Source organism: Babylonia areolata, chromosome 19, assembly GCF_041734735.1.
Source record: "Babylonia areolata isolate BAREFJ2019XMU chromosome 19, ASM4173473v1, whole genome shotgun sequence".
Lineage (NCBI taxonomy): Eukaryota > Metazoa > Mollusca > Gastropoda > Neogastropoda > Buccinidae > Babylonia > Babylonia areolata.
Genome location: NC_134894.1, coordinates 48,262,093 through 48,280,953, shown reverse-complemented (window position 1 = coordinate 48,280,953; position 18,861 = coordinate 48,262,093). Strand labels below are relative to the sequence as shown.

Here is an 18,861-nt window from a genome sequence, read left to right as displayed (position 1 = left end):
AGAGAGAGAGAGAGAGAGAGAGAGAGAGACAGAGACAGAGACAGAGAGACAGACAGACAGACAAACAGACATTGTGTTGACGATCTCTCGCCTGGTAGAGAGCAGCCTGAATTTCTCACGGGAATTCTGTTATGACAAAAAGTAATACAAGTACAGTACAATACAAAACAACACAACAAAACACAATACAAACACAAAGATACAACACAAACACTATAACACAGAAAAACACACTATGGCAAGTCACCTGGGACAGTTGCAGGTGAACCCGCTGCATGCCAACAGACTTCAGCTCCGCCACCAACAACCCACGGTGACGGTGCACGACCAAGAAGTCGAAATCCCCGCGGTTGTCTTTCTGCAGGTCCCTCGGGCGTGGGAACGACTTGGAAGAAGAAGGAGAAGAAGAAGAAGAAGAAGAAGAAGCAGTGCCGCTGTTGAGATAGTTCTGGAAGTTGACCGAGGACAGCACGAACATGACTTGTGCCACGTGCTTGGCGAGGGCGTGCAGGTTGTAGAGGAGGTACTGCTGGCAGAAGTCATCACTCGTGTCGCTGTGGAACACCGTGGCCGGAGTGTTGGTGGCGGCGCCAGTGTGCGGCTCTGTGGTCCAGAGGCTGTAGTTGGATGACGGTAGCTGTGCTGAAATATACGAGATAAAAAAACAACGCAATAACTTGATTATCTCTAAAAGAAAAAGAAAAAAAAATGTTGACACATACACTGACAAAAAGGTGACATATTATATTGATACTGATAGATAGTACTTGTATGGCACAAGTTCCCCATGTGATGGACTCTAAGCGCCTGACATGAAACAACACATATACAATAGTGCATAATAACATACCTCTCCAATGAAAAAAACAACACATGTACGTGTATCTTTACACCAAGACAATACTACAAAGGTATGAACACACACACACGCACACACACACACGCGCGCGCGCGCACATACACACACACACACATGCTCCATGTCCTTTTCAATCACAATATATGCATTGTGCCCAAAGGCCGATGTACGTTTAGAGTTCTAAACTTTCTGAGTGATCTCCTCGCCGATGTATATTTCATACAATCACATTTCAAGCACGCACACACACACACACACACACACACACACACACACGCACACACACACACTCACACACACACAACACACGCACACACGCTCGCGCACACACACACGCTCGCACGCTCGCACACACACACACGCTCGCGCACACATAAACATCCACCCACAGACACACAAAATACACACTATAATCAATAATTATATATTTAAACAATTCTTTAAAATCAAAGCACAGGCTGGACATCACAGGTCTTGATCATGCTCAGGCGATTAAGTAAGATCACTAATTCATAACGAGGTTGAAAATGATAACTGGTGGTGTAAAATCAAAGGTACCTTAAGGTATCCCACAAATAAAAGGAGACCGATATTGAAGGAGATATCACCCCCGAAAACGGAGTATAGTTGCCTACATGGCGGGGTAAAAACGGTCATACACGTGGTCACTCGTGTACATGTCCAGTACAACCTGTTCAGGGTCGGATTGCCGGCGACTAAACCGGCACTCTCACCACTCCCTTCCGGGACTGGTGAGGTGGGTGGCTAGACACCCTTATGGAATTAAAAACGAGATCCATAAAAGGGCGTCGGCTCAGGAGAGCCACCGACGGCCATCTAGCTCCACCGTGCTGTGTGCATGCCACACACACAGTTGGCCCCCGGGGTGTGTCTACCCATGCATGCGAAGTCTGGATCCGGTAGAATCTGCGGAAGAAACCTAACGGTTCAACGGAGAGGAAGGCGGATACAGCAACGCACTGTGGAGTGCAGAGAGCAAGATGAGACACCGAAAGGATATCTTGGTCATCCACTGCATCCGTGCTCATCCTCCAGTTGTCTCGACTTAGTCTTGCCACTGGAAATTGGTGGACCCGGACGAGAGAGTGAGGTCGACGTTGCGCAACTCCTCTTCACTTTAAACAAACTCATCGCGCAAGTCATCATCATCGTGTACATGCGAGTGAACGTGGGAGTTGCAGCTCACGAAGAAGAAAAAGATGTGGAAATAAAAACAGGCCGTGGCCTTGGCAGTCAAATGCCAGTCTCTACACTACTACTACTATTACTTAAGATGAAGAAGTCTAAGACTGTGAACATTGTTTTATCTTCATTTTAAGGAAGCCTTGGTTTTGACACAACCTATTATCATTTTCAACTTCGTTTTACAAAGTCCACCAGTAACCTTTTTTTTTTTCATGACTAATTTATAACAAATACATGCTTTACTCAAAGACTGCTGGCTATGCCCAGTGATGTAAACCGTATATTTTCTTCTTTTCTTTTACGTTCGTGGGTTGAAACTCCATCGTTCACTCGTATGTACACGAGTGGGCTTTTACGTGTATGACCGTTTTTACCCCGCCATGCAGGCAGCCATACTCCGCTTTAGGGGGTGTGCATGCTGGGTATATTCTTGTTTCCATTACCCACCGAACGCTGGCATGGATTACAGGGTCTTTAACATGCGTATTTGATCTTCTGCTAGCGTATACACACTGAGGGGATTCAGGCACTAGCAGGTCTGCACATAATTATGTTGACCTGGGAGATCGGGAAAATCTCCACCCTTTACCCACCAGGCACCGTCATCGAGATTCAAACCCGCGACCCTCAGATTGACAGTCCAACGCTTTAACCACTCGGCTACTGCGCCCGTCAAACCGTATATCTGATTTATAACAAATTAAAGGGACTGATTTGATTAAATGAAAGAAAATGGGGGTACGGGAAGATACGGCGTTTGAGGGCAGTCTGTACGTGACGACTTGCCGGTGTAGCAGCCTATTCATGCACCCGTTGATTTTTACCCCGGGGTCAACACAGACCAGCCTTAAACTGGTCACAACTGACCCCCACCCCTCAGCCCTGCCCCAACATTCTCCTAGTTGGATTCTACCCCTCTTGTAATGGAAACGGGGGTCATTCTAGGCTAGCTTTAAATGACCCCTGCGGATAAATTTGGACCGTGTTAGAATGAAATACATGCTATCGAAACAGAATTCCCCCGCTTTCGCTTCCATAAGATGTAATGGATTATGTAATGATCAGTAGTCACTGACGTGTAGTTCTGTTGTCACTGACATACGTAGTAATCAGTAGCCGCTGACGTGTGTAGCAATATGTGGTCGCTGATATGTTTAGTAACCAGTAGTCACCGACATGTGTAGAAATCTGTAGTCACTGACATGTGTAATAATCTGCAGTCGTGAAATGAGCTTCTTGCCTTGCTGTGCGTTGTAAGACTTTGGTCCCAGTGGCAGAGACGAAACAGTCTGGGCAGCAACCGCTGTCACGCTGTGAACAGGCAACAGAGTTGTCGTTCCTGTTTGCTGAGGTGCAGAATTCGATGCTGGTTGACTGGGGACCCACTGGGCTTGAGGGTGGGAAGTTTTTGAGGCGGAACGGCGAGACAAGATCTGGTGAGTCTGAGCTTGCGCGGAACTCGATGCTGGCTGATTTGTCGGTGGAACTAGAATGGACACAAACAGTGAATCATTTCACTGAATGACAGCAAACTGACAATGGTTCTGCAAAAAGGGAATAAGTTATTCCAAATTATAACTGTTTGCTCACCGTCAAAAAATTGCTAACACGAAAGAAAACAACCTTAAAATAGGACCGAAATTACCAAGAAAATGTCGGTCGATGTGGGTTGCTTTCAGTGATATAATTGGTATGTTCCAGCACACAACGTTTGCTTCGATAGCACTCATTTCTGGTGAGCAAAATATATGAACTGGATTGATATATGTAAGTATTGGTTACCCACGCTGAAGAACTGTTCACCAGATTCCTTCAAGTCTGTTAGATGTCAGGTCTGCTACTGGTAACCATGTAACTCCATTCTACTTCATGCATGTGGGGAGCAAACCCAACAAGAAAATCCGATCTGGAAACGGATGGGCTCTGCCAGATTTGACTTGCCATGGTTTCAGTTTCTTAAGAAGGCGTCACTGCGTTCGGACAAATCCATACACTATATCACATCTGCTAGGCAGATGCCTGACCAGCAGCACAACACAACGCGCTTTGTCAGGCCTTGAGTGCATGCATACATATTTGTGTACCTATCCGTGTGGATTCCTTCTTTAGAATTTTGCCAGAGGACACCACTCTCGTTGCCATGGGTTCTTTTTAAGTTCGCCAAGTGCGTGCTGCACACGGGACGTCGGTTTGTCGTCTAATCCGAACGACTAAACGCTCAGTTCGATTTTTCCAGTCAAACTTGTGAGAATGGCCGAGAACGGGATTCGAACCCAGACCCTCACGTACTCTGTATTGGTAGACGAGCGTCTTAACCATTGTGCCACCTTCCTCTTTGCCCCAGACACGCTGCATGAAGGAAACAAACACACACCAATAACATACTGGGTGCCGGAGGCTGACCGGACGGGGAAGCGCTGTGCCCAGTTGTGGTTTTCGCAGGAGTCTGCTTCACAAGTGCCGGTAGATCAGCGGGTATGCCGGGTACAAGGACCCGCTGGTAGGGCACCCGGTTGAAGTGCAGGGGCGGGACACAATACGTGGCAGTCAGAACATCCGGGTAGGTCAAAGTCACGAACTGTCGCCACGTCCCGGGAGCGCTGGACACTGCAGCCTGTCAGACCACAAGATGTGTGTGTGTGTTGGGGGGTGGGAGTGGAGGGGCGGAGGGGGGAGGGAGGGTCGTTGTGTGTGTGTGTGTGTGTGTGTGTGTGTGGTTGTTGTTGTTGTTATTCGTACAACATAATATTGGAGGAAATAATAGTAACTAATAGAATACCCAAATACAATTCCATAGCATGACTACAGTTTCGTCCTTGTAGACTCCTCGGATATCTCGGCATAGGCAGTGAACTCCATCCCCAATGACAAGTTTAGTGGCGTTCTTCATCATAGCGGGAAAAAAGTCACAATCCGCTGACTTCCAGTATTAATGAATAGATAATAAATAGATAAATGAATGAATGAATATATAATGGTCACACGGAAGAAACAAAAGCTAGAACCACACACACACACACACACACACACACACAGACAGACAGACAGAGACAGACAGACAGATATTGCTCTCACTCGAATGCATTATTGACGGTAGATGAGTGAACAACAACTTTCTTGTCACCTTGCCCTCACACACACACACACACACACACACACACACACACACACACACACACACACCACACACACACCACACACACACACACCACACACACACACACCACACACACACCACACACACACACACCACACACACACACACAACCCCACAGAAATGAGAGAAGAAGAAAATGATGAAGAAGGAAGATGGAAGAAATAAGAGGGAAAAAAGTTACTCCTTTCTCTTTTAGTCTCTGTCTGAAGTAGTGATTTGTTATGGCTTCCATCTTCGTCCTCCCAGCGACTGAACTGAACAATCAGGGGTCCACAAGGGCAGAAAGCTGGACCCTGACACAACACTCACATGCACAAGGTGTCGTCTCAAGCAAGTCAAACTTTGGGCGGGAAAGAATAACACGTGAAACGCTGTGAGTTACTGCTGTCCACTGGGCAAAAGAGGAAACCGAAGTGGTACGGCCACATAACCAGGACACGCGGCCTCTCCAAGAACATTCTGCAGGGAACAGCTCGTGGGAAGACGAGAAGGGGAAGACAAAGAGGTGGACAGACATTACTGACTGGGCTGAAAGGAGCTTTGCTCTAACTCAGACACTGGCACACAACTGTGAGAGACGGAGTCTTGTGGCGCGGTGATCCACCTGCAGTGCCCCTACAACCCCGAGGGTTATGGGAGCATTGGGTATGTATGTATGATCGTCAGTCGTGTCCGACTATGACCACCAGAACAGCAGAGGGGGCATCTGCTGTCCTGACTATTTGGGCTTGAATTTGATTATGGCGGAGAATGTCTTGCCCACTCTCTCGGCCAAGACTGTTTTTGGGCAGTAGGCGTTGGGATGGTTCCCAAAGGCCAACTAGCCCCCAAGGCTGCAGCACTAAGAGCCACTGCAATCTTGCCTCCTCATTTCAGTCATAGTCCTTCACAAAAGACTAAGCTGTAAATGACTTCCCACAGCAATGGAGAAACCATTGATCATACAGCTCCCACTTTGCTGTTAGCCAACTGCAGCTTACGTCAATCTGTGATAAAAGCCGAGCGATGGGCCATGGGAGCAGAAAGCAATGAGCAAACCATTGAAATCATGATGTTCACTATGACTGATCTCCATGATGTGTGTGCGAGAGAGAGAGAGAGAGAGAGAGAGAGAGAGAGAGAGAGCAACGACTTATTTCTGCAGTTCCCCGAGGAAAGAGAACAATGGTGATAGTTCCTGTCATGAATACGATTTTTCCTCATTCAGCAACAACCCCGCACAACTAACAAAAAACGATGGCATATGAAGTGGTTCCTGGTGTGTGCTATAACTAGAGAGGGAGGGAGGGTTGGCGGGGGTGGGGGAGAGGGGGTTAGGGTAGAGGAGAGTGATGACTGGGAGGAACAGAGAGGGCGAGGGAGAGAGTGAGGGATAGAAACAGGGAGGGGGGAAGAAAGGGAGAGGTAGAGAGATAGAGGAAAAGGTGCAGAGAGAGAAAGTGATGGAAAAAGAGAGGTGGGGAAGGGAGGGACACAGAGGGAAGGAGAGGGGGATAGAGAGGGAGAGAGAGAGAAGGGGAGTGAGAGGAAGGAGAGGGGCAGAGACAGGGTAGGGAGGGAGAAAGGCGGAGGGAAACGGAGAAGGGGAGGGGAGGGAGAAAGCGAGAGGGGCGAGAGAGAGAAGTCGGAACGAGAGAGAGAGAGAGAGAGAGAGAGAGAGAGAGAGACAGAAGTCGGAACGAGAGAGAGAGAGAGAGAGAGAGAGACAGACAGACTGTCTAGACAGGCTGTCTAGACAGACAGACTGTCTAGACAGACAGACAAAAAGAGACAGAGCAACCGAGAGAAACTGTCACACTAAATGACAAACAGTGACACAGGACAACAAATTCGCCTGCAGCGACGCAGTCACTCAGCCTGTGTCAGTCAAGAGTGCCGCTCTTGTTTACAAGCCTCCAACGCCACAAAGACAAAAAAACAAAAACAAAAAACACACACAAAAAAACAAACAAACATGGCGGCTCGAATCTTCAATTTTAGTAGTTGGTTCGTGTTCACGATGCTGCATTATTTCGGGTCGTTTTTAGACCTAACTCTTGATTAGGTGAGCGGATTACAAGCTACCAACCGGTCATTTCTCACATGTAAAACGCACACCCTTTGCCGTCAATATTAAAATGACCTCATGGAGTACAATGACGGACTTACTTGTTGGTGCATTTAGCATTCAGAACAAGCACAACCCAACAACGAAGCACACACACGTCACACCGGGTTCAGTTATTTCGTTCGCGCCACTAAAAACAAAACAAAACAAAACCAAAACCAAAAACGCCAGGCAGTGAAGCGACCACCCAATGTAAGGGTCGCTCATACCATAATTATCTTCTCTTTTTGAAGCAGCAAAGTTGTCTGCATTCAGTGTGTCAGGGTATGCGGTCATGATCATCCAATCAAATTGAAGTCAGTGCACGTCACGTTTGCAGTTTTGCTGAGGCGTACAGTGAGACCTGTTTGATTAATTAATTAACTGTTTTGTTTATTGTTTTATTTCATGCTTTATCATTTATTTATCGATTAATTTCATTTAAACTTGTTGAACTTGTCTGGAAAGGCGACAGTTCTTGTGTGTTCCCTGTTCTGTAGGGTATCTCACTTCATTCCCTTGATTATCGGTTCATTTGCTCATTCGTTATTTCTCTGTCTGTCTCTGCCTCCCTCCCTCTCCCTCAGTCTCCCTGTCTCGATTTCTCTGTCATTCTCGATCTCTCTCTCTTTAAGTCTCTGTCTGCCTGTGTCTGTCTGTCTGTCTCTGTCTCTCTCACTCACTCGCTGAGGCGTTTAGTCTGTCTTTCTGACAAGCATTTGTGTCTTGTGTGGAGGAGGGCAATGGAAGAGGGCTGTGTGTGACGTTGCATCAGACCGGACAGATTTCACCCTTTTATTTATTTTTTAATTTTCTATTTATATAACATACGAAGTGGGCCGCACCTGACATGGGTGCAAATGCAGAGGATATAACTCAGTGGCGCTCTTCAAAAAATGCAACTGCTGTTGACAGGTCGCAATGTACAAACAGGATTTCGCTCACACGATTGCAGAGTTTAATCCCTTGACTTCTGCTGAAAAGTATGCTCGTAGAATTGTCGCCTCACTGAGATATGACAGAGCTGACAGGTCAGGATGTCAGTGAAGGGCTGTCACCTCACTGAGATAAGACAGAGCTTACAGGTCAGGATGTCAGTGAAGGGCTGTCACCTCACTGAGATAAGACACAGCTTACAGGTCAGGATGTCAGTGAAGGGCTGTAGCCTCACAGGTTAGACAGAGCTGGCAGATCAGGACACTGCTCAATATATCGACTTACAGGATTTCATTACTCATGTTCAGCAAAATCAATGACTTCATTGAAAAATATACGGAAAGTAGTAACTGCATCATAATCTGATCTCATTCCTCAGAAAGCATTTAACAACACTATGTTTGTGATCTACTGCACTTCGTTGACTTCTCCTTAGGGGCAGACCTTGACCCCCACCCCCACACCGACCCTCCCCCCGACACCCTCTCTCTCGTTATCAGTGTGTGTGTGTGTGTGTGTGTGTGCTCTCATGCAGCTGTGCACGAGTCAGTGTGTAAGTGTGTGTGTGTGTGTGTGTGTGTGTGTGTGTGCTCATGCACCTGTGCACGAGTGTGTGTGTGTGTGTGTGTGTGGAGACTGGGGTGGGCACGGCGCGCGGAGTCTGTCCGGTGATGAAGCACAGAACCTGATCAAAGATCGTATCTATTGACTGATGTGGATACTTATAAAGAAAGAAAGAAAGAATGAAAGAAAAAACTCTGTGTGTGTGAGTGTGTGTGTGTGTGTGTGTGTGTGTATGTGTGTGTGCGTCAGTGTGTGTGTGTGTGTGTGTGTGTGTGTGTGTGTGTGTGTGTAGCGCCTATCCGTTTGGTCAAAGACCAAACTCTAAGCGCTTTACAGAACACATTGTCATTGATTTAGGATACACGGGCTGCGTACCTGCCGACTGAGCGTTGCCTTTTAGGCGCTCGTTATTTATTACCTCAGTCATTCAATCACCCGCGCACGCACACACACAGACACACACAAGTATATTAGAGTATTTCATGTGCCATCAATCAACAGACACACACACACACACACACATACACAAGTATATCAGAGTATTTCATATGTCATCAATCAACACACACACACACACACACACACACACATCCGAGACGTCACCAAGTTGGGACACAACAATAATTATATAAGCTACACCACGTCTATTAGGTAGATGCCTGCAGACCAGCAATATAACCCAACATGAGTGTATGGTATAGTGTGTGTGTGCATGCGATCACGAGAGGAGAGTGCGCGCGTGTGTGAGAAAGATACAAGGAGAGAGAGAGAGAGACAGACAGACAGACGGAACAACGAGCTGCTGTCTTTAGCCGTGTCAGCCCTGAACGCAGAGAACAATGGTGTGCATTATTCCTGTCATCAGTTGTACAGTTTCCCTTTTCCGGCTCCATTCGACGCGAACACTGAAGTGGGCCGCACATACCGTGGGTGCAAATGATGAGAGATAACTCAGAAGGTTTAGAACTCAGAAATCAAATATGCATCGGCAAGGAGATCACTCGGAAAAGTTTGGAACTCAGAAATTAAATGTACATCGGCCTTTGGGTACAGTGCATATTATGGTGATTGAAAAGGGCATGGAGCATGTGTGTGTGTGTGTGTGTGAGTGTGTGTGTATGTTGTGTGTGGTGTGTGTCAGTGTGCGAGTGCGTGCGTGCGTACGTGCGCGCACGCGCGCGCGTGTGTGTGTAATAAAGAGTATTAAGGAATCTCTGTGTCTTGTCTGATAATATGGGTATACTGTCGCTGATATTCACGAGAACAAAAATGGATCATCACGTTATACATTTAAAGTGCATGCAAAATTTGTCCTCCCGAAAACGGAGTATGACTGCATACATCATAACGGACTGCATAATTTCGGATCATGTATTGACTCTTTTAACAGTCAAGTTGGAAGACGGCAGAAAGGTTAAGACGCTCAGCTGCTAATACAAAGTTCGTGAGGGTCTGGGTTCGAATCCCGCTCTCGCCCTTTCTCCCAAATTTGACTGGAAAATCGGACTGAGCGTCTGGTCATTCGGATGAGACGATAAACCGAGTTCCCGTGTGCAGTACGCACTTGGCGCACTGACAAAGAACACATGAATGGCAACGAGACATGCTTGTATACTTTGTCCTAAGGATATTGCACACACACACACACACACACACACACACACACTCACTCACACACACACCTGAACAAATACATAAAACATTAACTCTTTCAACGCCAAGTTCTAGTGTGAAAAAACACCCCCCTAGTGCCAAATATTTTGGAAACGATGCTCTCAGTCACAGGCTTCGGTTCACGTCAAAACAACACAAGACTTATTCGCTTCAAACTGGGTCAGGGAACAAAAGTAAGTTATTATTCTATTGGCGGTAACCTGGCTGCAGCTGTCAAACTTTGTTACAATGTGAAATATGATCTTATCAACATGATCTCTCGATGTTGACGAAAGTCGCCTGTGGCGGTGAAAGAGTTAATGAACACCCAGCCATCAAAAAAGGACTAACTTTGTGACTGAAGATAATGACCAAACAACACGTCATTGAAGAAGTCTGACTTTTTCCTTTCACTTGACAGGTTACACACAGCAACAAGAGCAGAGGAAATATGATGTGATCCATGGCTATAGATAGGTAGATCAGGGGAAGCGCTGTGGCAGAAGAGAATCGATCGGATGGAGAATGGACTTCTGATCCGGTGATCACCAGTGTTTGAGACCCCGTTTCGGCATGGTGTTGTGTCCTTGGGGAAAAAGCACTTTACTTTGATTTTCCTCACTGCACCCATGTGTCAATGGGTACCTGACTTTGGTTGGGGAAGGTTAAAAGCGGCTGATGGAGATGACTGGGCTCAGCCATCCGATGCCGAGCTGTAGACAGTGAATTTTGAATTCACTGTCCCGATGGCCTTAAAAGGCTATGGGACCTTTAACCTTTGAAATGAAGGTTTCAAACCGGTGACAATTTTCCAACGATTTCAAGACGCGAAGATACCCCACAAAAATCCACACTTATGTGGTTGCAATTAAATTCAATTGAATTTCTTTTCAAGGGTTTGTAGCTGGATGATTTGATAGTATGAATGGTGCGGATGCACCCAAACTTTCCAACGGGTGTATTAACTCTCTCCATACGAACGGCGAAAGAGAGGACGTTAACAGCGTTTCACCCCAATTACCATCATTAAAATATTGTAAGCGGAAGGCTCTTATACTGAAGAGGTCAATGTTGACAAAGAATACCACAATTCTGACGACGGCAGCTAAAGGTTGGGTCATTCATTCAGACACCCACTGGATATCCGAGGGGTCTGTGTAGAGGAGAAGAGAGGACTGGCCGTACTGAGTGAGTTAAGGACAGACGCAGGGCCTGTAACAGAGCTTATCAGCCTGTGTGCAAGACAGAAACTAAGCTGCAGTTTGGGAATGGCTTTCGTGTCATTGGCACTGGCAGGGAGGTTAATTATCCGCCACTGATAACCCCTTATGTGGCAGTCTAATTGTTCATTGTATAAAACTCAGATGAGGTAAAAATTCAAATAGATGCAGGACGTCAGTGGACATCTTACAGGCACTATTGCAACACTTTGAGCAGGTCACCAGCCGACATTTTACAGGTACTGAATGAGTTAAGCTATTTTACTCATTGTAAAATGTGTTACCAGTACTTTTCTGTAAGTGGCTGCAGATCAGTAGTTACATAATATTAAGTAAAAATTTTGACAAAGTGTCAGCATCATTCCTGGAAAATCATTATCATATTTTGAAATACACACATACATGTACACATGCCTTCTCTCTTTCAGTCCAAACTAATATTTTGAAAAAAATGTTTTATTGCGCATTTCCTTGGTTACAGCACAATCTAACAAGCAAAAGACAGAACAAACAGCTGACAAGTAAAAGAGTAACAAATATGTGTGATAGTTATACAGCCCCATCTAAAAGAGCAATGGATATGTTTGATGGCTATAAAATCTTATCCAAAGAGCTCCGAATACATGTTACAAAACCCAATACAAAACCCAATCCAAATACAACAACAGATTAAGTGACAATTTCACAGCATCAAATGAAGAGCTTCAAACATGTAAAAGAATAATACAACCCAGTTCAAAGACAGTAGATCAGTTTGGTAGTTTTCAGGTCCCATCAAGAGAAAAGCAGATATGTAAAACAATTATATAACCCAATGCAAATAACAGTAGATAATGTAACATTATTGTGTTAGTATACTCCTTTCCAGACTTGAACATGTTTTGGGGATTCACTCAACAGTTCTGAGTTGGTTTTCTTCATACCTATCCAACCACTTCCAGATTGTCTCTGTTAATAACTTTTAGTCTGATCCAACCCTAATCTCCTATGGTGTGCCACAAGGCTCTGTCCTGGGCCCCATTCTATTTGTTCTGTACACTGTTCCTCTTTCTGATGTCATTTCTGGTCATTCTATTCTTCACCACTCTTTTGCTGATGATAGATACTCAGCTACAAAAGTATGCAGAACCAAACCAAGTACACAGTCTGATTTTGTCAATACAGGATTGTATTATTGATGTTAAATCCTGGATGACAATCAACAAACTAAAGTTAAATGATGGCAAAACTGAAGCTATGATTATTTCCTCTGCAAGAATGTTCACACCTACTTCTTTTCCTGCCTCTATTGTGGTTGGTGATGCCATAGTTCAGTTTTCTAAATCAGCAAGGAACCTTGGAGTCATTCTTGACTCAAACCTCAGCATGCATGCTCAGGTACTAAATCTGATACACATGGTGAATTGTGAACTTTGTCGCATCAACTTTATCCATCAGTAACTTTCTGCTGAAACTACTAAAACTCTTATTTCTGCTTTTGTGCTGTCATCAGTCGACTTCTGTAATTCTCTTCTCATAGGCTGCCCACATAATATTCTACAGCGAATTCAAGAACTTCAAAACAATGCTGCCCGTCTGACTCTCAGAGTCCCACGTACTGATCACATTTCTCCTCACTTCCGCATTCTACATTGGCTCCCCACTGAAGCGAGAATTAAATAAAAATTTGCGTTTGTCTGCTCTTCTGCTTTCCACTCCGCAGGAACTACTTATCTTTCTGACCTTATCAGTGTTTACACTCCCGCAAGAAATCTCCGCTCTTCCTCTGACTGTTACCTTTTGAAACTTCCTTGTGTCAATACACGAACCTGTGGTGAACGTTCTTTCTTCTTTGCTGCTCCTCACATCTGCAACAACCTTCTTCATTATATCCATGCCTCTGATTCTATTTCTGCTTTTCACTCATCACTAAAAACTCATCTTTTTAAAACCTACCTATAAGCACTCTCAGCTTCCTTGTTCTCCAGCACCACCCATGTCAGCTCACTTTGGATGTATGTAGAGTGGGGAACGGAGAGTGTGTGTGGAGGAGGGTGTGGGGGGGAGGGGGGATGAGTTTTTGAGAAAGAGTGGTCATGAATGTTTTATGTACCTTGTAATATTTTTCTTTCATGTAAAGCGCCCTGAGCTCTTGGAGAGAAAGGGCACTATATAAATGTACATTATTATTATTATCATTATATAGCCCAATGTAACTTGCAGTAGTGTGTAACAGTTTTAACATTGATTTAGTTCAATCCAATCAGCAAAACAGACGTCTGACAGTTACATATTACAAGGACTACACCTCCACCACCATCCTATCAACAGCAGAAAAATGTGACAATTACACAACCCACTCCAAAGATTTTAAAGACGAATGTGGCAGTAACATGGCTGCATCAAAAGAAACACACAACATGCTCTGATCACCATCTTTTGTTCCCAAAACACATTTCAAAATAGCACAAATAAGTACCACCTGTATATATATAAAAGATTTTAGAACACAAATTTTATCTAAAAAGTAAATGTTTTTAAAATACACAATTCTATCATAGCATCAAACGCATACCAGCCATATTCAAAGAGTAAAACTAGAAAAAATAGCATACCTTTCAATATCACCTCAACAATAGAAAACTATGAAATTAAAAAAATGCAAACAAAAAACTACAGATTTACAGATTCAAATAGAATGTTTTGAAACACATAACCAGGCATTATTTTGTGTGGCAGTCAGACAAACAACAAATGTGTGTAACAAAATAAAACAAGTTCTGTTGTGTGTGATTCAATTTCAGAACATCTGCAATGACCAGGGAGTGTTCTATTTTCAGTGGATGTTAATAGTATTGTTAAAGTCAAAGAATGGTGAAAAATACTCAACAAGAAATGTAAAACATCATCTTATTTTCTTTTGAGGGGTGTGGGTGATTTTTTTGCTTTATGTTTTTCACAAAGGCATATCTTAACAAGGAATATTCTTATTTTTACACTAAGCAGTTACAAAAAACAACAACGAAAATACAACAACAAACATGACAACAACAAAACTCAAACATAGATGAACACACATCTAAGCAAAACGTGACCAAAAATATCAGTCATTTTTCCGTTCACAAGTTGCTTTACCCTGGAAAACCAAAGGTATATCACATAAGAGAAAACTTTTTGTAAAAAGAAGAAAATGAGCACAGGAGGTGGTGAAATTTATGATTCTGATGCCCAGAAAAGTGCTTGAGTAAGACATGCATAGAGGTAGTAGTTGAATTTAACACAGTGATAAGAAACTCCAGGGAGAGCTGGACAGTACAAGGTCTTCAGAGAAGAAGCCCCCCTCAGTCAAGTGTTTCGGCCCTTAACTCCTTACACTCTAAGGGGGCTGGGCCGCATCCTGGTCATGAGGAATGATGTATATGTATGGTAAATACTGCATTGTGTGTGATGCTTTTTTTAATTTTTTTTAATGTAAACTAGTGCTTCAGTGTTTGGTCTGTGCAGGGTTATGCCAATAAGTTTTTGTTCAAGTGTTTAAGGTGCATGCTTTGCACATTGATTTTTATATGATGAAGAGCAGGTTTTCATGAAAAGGAGCTTTGTAAATTGCATTATGATTATTACTATTCAAATGGTGAGTTTATGCAAGACTGTCAAAGCCATGTGACGCATAACTGCAATAAACACATGGGAATCCATCTAATACTCCAGTTCCATCACCACTCATTAAAAAAAATAACATTCTTGCGCACACGGAAAAAAAACACAACTCTTTATAGGATGGATAAATTAAAAAATCATAGATCATTAAAACATCAAATCCCAAATATAAGGTCATATCATTTTTTTTTTATATTCCCATTCTGTAGAATTGTAAAATTGTTTATTCAAATTTTGAATAATTTACATATTCCTCAATGAAAGCAGGGTTTTTTTTTTCTGCTTGATCAGTTTTCTCACTACCCTTTTTTTTCCTCTCTCTCATAAATTTGACAATTACCGAATCCCCTCCAAAGAATAATACGATAAAAGTGGCAGTATAGATTTGCTTTGTATTTAAAGAAATATAGTGAATGATACTTACTGGCCTACAACAGAATGAACAAAAAAAAACAAAAACAAGCATTGAATCTATTGACTTATCTATCATTATTGCCTATCGCCCAGCCAACCGCATAAAGCTATACCAGGGCTGAAAACACGAGTCAGTGTTCTCCCATAGAACCTGGATCAGAACTGAAATAGAAAATATGGCACAACTGCATCAGAAAATTTGGCACAATTATTCTCATGAACCAAGGACCAACCCAGCCTCTAATATTGCCCATTCCCTCAATTTTTCCTGGCATCTCACACATACCAGGTGCAAAAACGAATACAGCATTGTAAGAATGCACTATCATCAAGTCTGGAATATGACCAATACATATATATACGAAGACCATAAAACAAACAAACAAAATAATAACAACAACAAAAAACCCACAGACGAAAGGACCAACAAGACAGAGGAATAGAAAAAAAGAAATGACAGAAGAAAAAGGCAAAATATGGAAACAAGCGAGTGACAGAAAAGTGGACAATGCCAGCACAGAATTTCCAGAAAGTGGGTATACTGTCTGCACTGAAAGAACCCCGGATCATGAACAATGGTTCAGTAAATCAGCAGAATTAAGTATTAAAACAGTCTCAATTCAAATAAAAATAGCGTGAATGTCAGAGACAGCTCAAAATTCCAGATGATACATATGATTTGATTTGATTTGATATGGATATTTATATACTTGTATATCTATCGAGTATATATATATATATGTATTTATGAAAACAAAAATGTAAATTGTAACTCACTGGAACAAACCAAAGAAACACACTGTAGTAAAAATGCTTTAAGTTCCACTTAAACAACCCAAAGAGATACATTGAAGCAAAAATGCAGTGGGACTGCTATAATGCAATGAATTGTAAAACCAACACCTGGAATGACTTTGATTTTGAATACGTCAATTACGCTCAGTGACGCTCAGGTGTGAAGTACAGTGTGTCCTTCACCCTGCTCTGTCCCAAGAGGGCAGCACCATCAGCAGCAGTGGTGATTCTCAAGTTGTCAAAGTCGGCCAGTCCGTAGGTGTCGGTGCCGATGGCCACAAACCCGTTCACTGTGGCTTTGGGGGCTGTGATGGTGAACACACTGACTCCGTTCACTGCCCCCTCAACCTGGGAACCCTGTAGGAGAAACAAGGTTAGGGTTATACAATAACACATCCAGTTTTTTTTAATTTTTATAAATGGTAATGCTTTGATAATATCTGGAAGTTTTGATGGTATCTGATCAGTCACATCAGCAACATTACACTCTGCATCATCCCCAACTGACTGACATCTAAGGCTGAGTAACTTCTGTCAGAAGGGCAGGAGGGTCTCTGAGCGACTACAGGGTCCTCAAGGGAAAACATCCCCATCAACAAGACATGTTCCACAATTTTATTGACTTCAAGAAGGCCTTTGACAGGGTGTGGCTCGATGGCCTCTTGTGCTCAGAGGCCTCAATATCAAAGAAAGATCATCCATGTCATATGGGCCCTCAGTGAACACTCCTGCAGCCCTGTTCTTTTGAACAATCAATTAGGAGAGTCCTTCCAGCCAACAACTGGTGTCAGGCAGGGGTGCCTTCCCTTTCCAACCTCTTTCTGGAGGAAATCATGCAAGAGACCCCTAACATTTGCCACAATTCCATCTTCATCAGTGACAGGTTGCAGGTGGATCTGCAACCTGTTTTGCAGACAATAATGATCTTCCAGCAAAGTTTTTAAAGTGCCAGTGCACATGACATGATAATTTGGATGATGAAATCAAAGGTCATGGTGAACAGCACAAGCAACACCAGTGCCCATGTCACTCTGAACAGTGAATGACAGGAAGAAGTGACCAGTTTCAAGAGCATGGGAGTAATGCTGTCAAAAGACTGCATATCAGAAATCTGGATTAGGATTGCCACAACCACAGAAGCTATGGCCAGACTCAAGAAGGTATGGAAGAGCAATAGTCATTACAAAAGTCACTCTCTTACCTTCACCAGCAGGGACAGTTTGTTCCAGGCAGACAGCTGGGAGGGGAGGCTGCCTTTGGTCAGCACCTGTGTACGAGCTGCAACACACATCATGACATGATCACATTGGCTCTATGGGTCAGTTTTCACTTCCACAGTCCTTGCCTGGTGTAGCTTCTCTAAACCCCAGGATATCCAAGTTAACTCATTCCAGTTTCGATTCCTTCTGTATATAATCTTGTCTTCTTTGAAGGCCTGACAAAGTGTGTTGCGTTACACTGCTGGTCAGGCATCTGCTTAGCAGATGTGTAGCGTATACAGACTTCTCCGGATGCAGTGACGCCTCCTTGAGTAAATGAACTGAATTTCATTGATCACCCTTTTTTTTTTTTTCAAGATTCATTTTCAACTTATAGTTCTGACTTCCACTGTTAACTTTTCTGACACTTGTTTCCCATTTCAAATCTATTCTCATAGATATAAAGTCTGACTTAAGTTATTCTTATTCACTTACAGCCACTTCCTTCAAACACAACATATCAATCTCTCTCTTCTCTAATACATTAACTCATACCCACTGATAAAAATGCCTTAAACCAGCAGCTAAGGTTTTTTTTTCTTTTGGGGCAGGGGGGTGGGGGGGGATTTGGGTTTTTGTTTTTGTTTTTTTTTCTTTCCCCCCTTGTACACAAGGTTATATTTTGACATTTCACGACATCAGCGTGATTCAACATTCACAGAGCAAAACATTTGGTCCATCAATGAACATCGAAAAAAAATCATTAATTTGTTGAAATACAAGGGTTATTTTTCAATATGATAATACTTATAATAGTAATAATAACAAGAACAATAACAAATAATAAAGAACAAGATAAAAGGAAACATTGACAGTGATACCACATGTCACATCATAGCATGTATTCATGATGACATAGCTTCAAGGAGCACCAGAGTTTTTATAGAGTGTTATTAAAGGATTAATATAATCACGTTATCAATTACCTGTGGCAGCTTACTTCTTTTATCAAAATTAATGGACAAACATGTCAAATTTGGCAGTATATTCATTTCTGATATTTCTATACATTCTATCAAAAATGCATCATTCATATAATGTATTATGATGACAGTTTTCATTTTACTCAATGT

At 43.1% G+C, this 18,861-nt stretch overlaps 2 protein-coding genes across 6 annotated transcripts in view; both read right to left on the bottom strand.

Annotated features, from left to right (window-relative positions):
- Positions 1–7,546, bottom strand: part of LOC143293786 (uncharacterized) — a 29,107-nt gene extending 21,561 nt beyond the window's left edge. For 3 of the 4 annotated variants that reach the window (XM_076605028.1, XM_076605029.1, XM_076605030.1), the window contains exons 1-4: positions 7,371–7,546; positions 4,451–4,679; positions 3,306–3,551; positions 248–642 (exon numbers count right to left, since the gene is read on the bottom strand). In XM_076605028.1, coding sequence (XP_076461143.1) covers positions 248–642; positions 3,306–3,551; positions 4,451–4,679; positions 7,371–7,382 — 882 coding nt within the window. In that variant the 5' untranslated portion in view covers positions 7,383–7,546. The remainder of the gene's footprint in view (positions 1–247; positions 643–3,305; positions 3,552–4,450; positions 4,680–7,370) is intronic. The other variant, XM_076605031.1, reaches the window with a different exon arrangement.
- Positions 7,547–10,875: 3,329 nt separating this feature from the next.
- Positions 10,876–18,861, bottom strand: part of LOC143293788 (galactocerebrosidase-like) — a 33,848-nt gene continuing 25,862 nt past the window's right edge. Inside the window, exons 17-18 of one of the 2 annotated variants that reach the window (XM_076605035.1) lie at positions 17,731–17,807; positions 10,876–16,886 (exon numbers count right to left, since the gene is read on the bottom strand). In XM_076605035.1, coding sequence (XP_076461150.1) covers positions 16,674–16,886; positions 17,731–17,807 — 290 coding nt within the window. In that variant the 3' untranslated portion in view covers positions 10,876–16,673. The remainder of the gene's footprint in view (positions 16,887–17,730; positions 17,808–18,861) is intronic. The other variant, XR_013056803.1, reaches the window with a different exon arrangement.